Raw genomic sequence first — 4079 nt, 5'->3', positions numbered from 1 at the left:
CCTCTCTCACTCACACAAAAGCCCACCTTGCGAATGAATGGAATATTAACGACTGCTTAACAGTTGTACCATTGGCAGGGCGAAACCCATCCCTAACAGCTCTTTCTACAGATTGCCAGTGAGACCCGAGCAGCTCGAAGAGAAACGCACCTACTGTACGTGAAAGGCTGGTGCAGATTTTTCTCCCTATCAGTCTAACCTCCTGTGTTGATGCATGAATGCTGGTACCCACTTACAGGGATGCCAGATGATCAGTGCAGAATGAAGGTCCCAAGAGAGGATCACATGGCTCTCTCTGCCCTGTGACGTCACTAGCAGATGGCATGGGTACCAGCTCTGGCAGTTGGCATCAATGTCACTTTTTAGAGATCAATGAGATAGTGCAGATACACACAGATCTAGAGGCTCCAGGAGACGATGCGACACTCAGCCTGAAAAGATTTGGAAGATACAAAATGAAAACTGATTATTGAATGAAATTAAAACCTAAGGTAATATAAATAAAGATATACTCAATTGATGCTGGCTTTGCATGCAAGTATTTAAAGATACAGTATCACTGTCTTAGAGTATTTCTATGTTCTTTACCATCTATAAGTTCTTATCATATTTCATTCTTACGATATAATTATCACATACTTTCACTGTTTTTATGTAACATTGTAAATGTGTGGACATTGTGTGTGTGTTTGTGTGTGTGTTTGTATGTGTGTGTGTGTGTATAGGGGGCTGGAGATTGTTAAATTAAAAGTCTCTGCTTTAATATGTCTATTTGGTTGAATACTTTAGACGAAAATATTTGCTGCTTTATCCAACAGAAACCAAAATTGCATTTTAAACACAAATTATTTCCCCCTTTCATTTGGGATTCTGAACACACGTGCACAATTGCAGGCAGAATCCTTGGACCGTTCCTGTCCGATATTAGCTGGAGGGAGACTTCCGTGGCTCTTAGAACAAAAACACTGGGAGCGGAACAGCAGTAAACAGACAATTACATTGGGGGAATTCTTAGATGTTACAGCAGTCGCAACATTTGCTTTGATTTAAAAGAATGTCAGTAATGATTGTGGTTTTTTTCATTTGTTTATAGTTTTATTTTCAAATTAGCCTAATATCCCCTTCCTTGAGGCTGAGAAAACAGTACTCTTTTTACATACTTCTTTACTCACCAGGAAAAATTCAATTTAAAAAATGGATCTTATTGATATTTCCTTTAACTTTGTGTATTCCACACTCACTTATCAAAATTTCTACCTTGAGGTTGAGAGAAAACAAAGTTGGGGGTTAATATTTTTTTTCTGACAAACCCTCTCAAATTTGTCAGCTGCAGAGAGAGGTAGCACCTTTCGTTTTAAAAAATTGGTTTCTCTTCTATTTTGTTCTCAGGGGAATTAGAATTAATGAAAGTCTGCATTATTATATCATGCTTTTATTTGCTTGAACTTCACTTTGTGTGTGTTAAAAATCCATTTTAAAATCCAAGAGAAATAGGAAATGTGATGATTTCTAATAGGTTTTTCCTTTTATATTTTCTTTTGATAACGTGCCTGTATAAATTAATGTGACTGCATGGATCAATGTCTTTGTGATTTCTGATCTATGCAAACTCAATTTTTTTATTTAATATAAATGCAAGTTCTGGAATCAGTCTTTTTCACGTGCTTTCAGAGCCTTGTGATTAAGTCATTAAATAAATTTGAAGTAGATCAACTCTAAAAATGAAAACACTTTAAATATTGTGCTGGCATTTTTTCCAGGTAATTTAAGGTTAAGGAACCATGTTAACACTACCGTTTGACGAGTCTGTCATAATGCCCGAATCCCAGATGTGCAGAAAGTTTGCTAGACAATGTGAGGATCAGAAACAAATTAAGAAGCCAGAGAGCTTTCCCAAACAAGTTGTCCTTCGAGGAAAGAGCATTAAACGGGCCCCTGGAGAAGAAACCGAGAAAGAGGAGGAGGAGGAAGACAGAGAAGAAGAAGATGAAAATGGCTTGCCCAGAAGGAGGGGTCTCAGGAAAAAAAAGACCACCAAACTACGACTGGAAAGGGTCAAGTTCAGGAGACAGGAAGCCAATGCGCGCGAGAGGAACCGGATGCACGGCCTCAATGACGCTCTGGACAATTTGCGAAAAGTGGTCCCGTGTTACTCTAAAACCCAAAAACTGTCCAAAATAGAAACTTTACGGCTGGCCAAAAACTACATCTGGGCACTTTCCGAAATTCTGAGGATTGGCAAGAGACCAGATCTGCTCACGTTCGTCCAAAACTTATGCAAAGGTCTTTCCCAGCCAACGACAAACTTGGTGGCAGGCTGCTTACAGCTCAACGCCAGGAGTTTCCTGATGGGTCAGGGTGGGGAGGCTGCTCACCACACAAGGTCACCCTACTCCACATTCTATCCACCCTACCATAGCCCTGAGCTGGCCACTCCCCCAGGGCACGGGACTCTTGATAATTCCAAGTCCATGAAGCCCTACAATTACTGCAGTGCGTATGAATCCTTCTATGAAAGTGCTTCCCCTGAGTGTGCCAGCCCTCAGTTTGAAGGTCCCTTAAGTCCTCCCCCAATTAACTATAATGGGATCTTTTCCCTGAAGCAAGAAGAAACCTTGGACTATGGCAAAAATTACAATTATGGCATGCATTACTGTGCAGTGCCACCCAGGGGTCCCCTTGGGCAGGGTGCCATGTTCAGGTTGCCCACCGACAGCCACTTCCCTTATGACTTACATCTGCGCAGCCAATCTCTCACTATGCAAGATGAATTAAATGCAGTTTTTCATAATTAATGAGGAAAATGAAAATAAACAGTGGTCATTCACCTCCCACTCTAATTAAGAGAAAGCAGATGCTTGCAGGCCGAGTAATTGGCACAACTCTATCTAAGGTGTTTACTAGTTTCCGAAGTGTGTTTCAACCATTGTGAACATTTTCTATGTCATAATAAATCTCTTTTTCGTATGAGAACCTCTTTTCCTTCCCTTTTGTCTGTATCGCACTGTGATTCTCTCTCTACTGGCAGGATTTTTCTCTCCTGTTTCAGTTTCTTTTAAATTCACTTAATTTGTTGAACAAGGTGTCTAAGAATATATTGCTGAGTAAGGACATGCACACAGCATAACTCAATGTCTATTTCAGTTGTACAGTAATTATGAAAATGCATGTTATAAAAAATCAGATGAGTAAAATGTGTTTATAATTACTAGGACTCATATATGTATCTCTGAAAATTGAGTTTTTTAAAATATCGAGAGCTAACCATGAAATTAAAAGACGCATTTGAGGATGTACAACCGTATTAAAAGCTATGCAATTTTCTGTTTATTAAGGACAAAACTAAATGTATTCGACTGGTAAGAACTATTCCTCTTCAAGCATTTGCAGAGGAGGAAACACAGTGTTTGGGGGAGGTTGTCAGTATCATAATTTGGGGACAATTATTTCAATCATGAAGAAAAAATACTAGCACTTGTATTGTTCTGGATTTTTCTGTACAGGTTCGTTATAGTGTATAATTGTGTTTTCCACCCTACAGTTTAAAAGCAATTAAACATAGATATTTCCACTTCTAAAGGATATCTATTAGCCGTGATATTTTTGCATGATACTTATTATTTCCTGACACACAGCTGCTGTCAGTCTCCAGTGCCTCCTCCTCCCCATTTTAGAAATATTTCTGGATTAAAGGGCTCAAACAAATTTCTTTTAAAAAAAATAGTCAAAGCGTTTTCCAGAATTTTCTTTTGAAAGTATCTTAAATAAAAGAAAAGGCACCCGTGAGGGTTGAACCCCCTGGGGAAACAATGGTAAATCCTGCTAACCTTCAACTCCAGCCTAAATTCGGTGGCTGTTTTCCAACAGCCCCCAGAGCCAGTGTTAAAAACGGAAGCTTTTTCTCCGGGCCAGTTAAACGCTCGGCCGATTCGAACCTAAATTCTGTGTGATTAAAAGTTTCTTAACAAAAGGCAAGCAAAAAACTTAGTTTAATATGTCTAGAGAGCTAGCTTCTTTTAAACAGGACTGAGCCGCTCCTAGAATAAAAGCGAAGCAAGGTGGTCTTGACCTCGTCCAAG

The 4079-nt window shown here is 39.3% G+C and overlaps 1 protein-coding gene across 1 annotated transcript; it reads left to right on the top strand.

Annotated features, from left to right (window-relative positions):
- Positions 1-302: 302 nt before the first annotated feature.
- Positions 303-3711, top strand: Neurod6 (neuronal differentiation 6). Its single transcript, XM_075955541.1, has 2 exons — positions 303-491; positions 1761-3711. Exon 2 carries the CDS (start codon positions 1782-1784, stop codon positions 2793-2795), a length of 1014 nt encoding a protein of 337 aa, XP_075811656.1. The 5' UTR covers positions 303-491; positions 1761-1781; the 3' UTR covers positions 2796-3711.
- Positions 3712-4079: the final 368 nt, after the last annotated feature.

This window comes from Microtus pennsylvanicus, chromosome 21, assembly GCF_037038515.1.
Source record: "Microtus pennsylvanicus isolate mMicPen1 chromosome 21, mMicPen1.hap1, whole genome shotgun sequence".
NCBI classification, from domain to species: domain Eukaryota; kingdom Metazoa; phylum Chordata; class Mammalia; order Rodentia; family Cricetidae; genus Microtus; species Microtus pennsylvanicus.
This window is presented reverse-complemented; position numbering and strand designations above follow the sequence as displayed.

Excerpts from the sequence above, each read along its gene's own strand:
- Neurod6 (XM_075955541.1), top strand. The coding sequence starts at position 1,782 with ATGTTAACACTACCGTTTGACGAGTCTGTCATAATGCCCGAATCCCAG.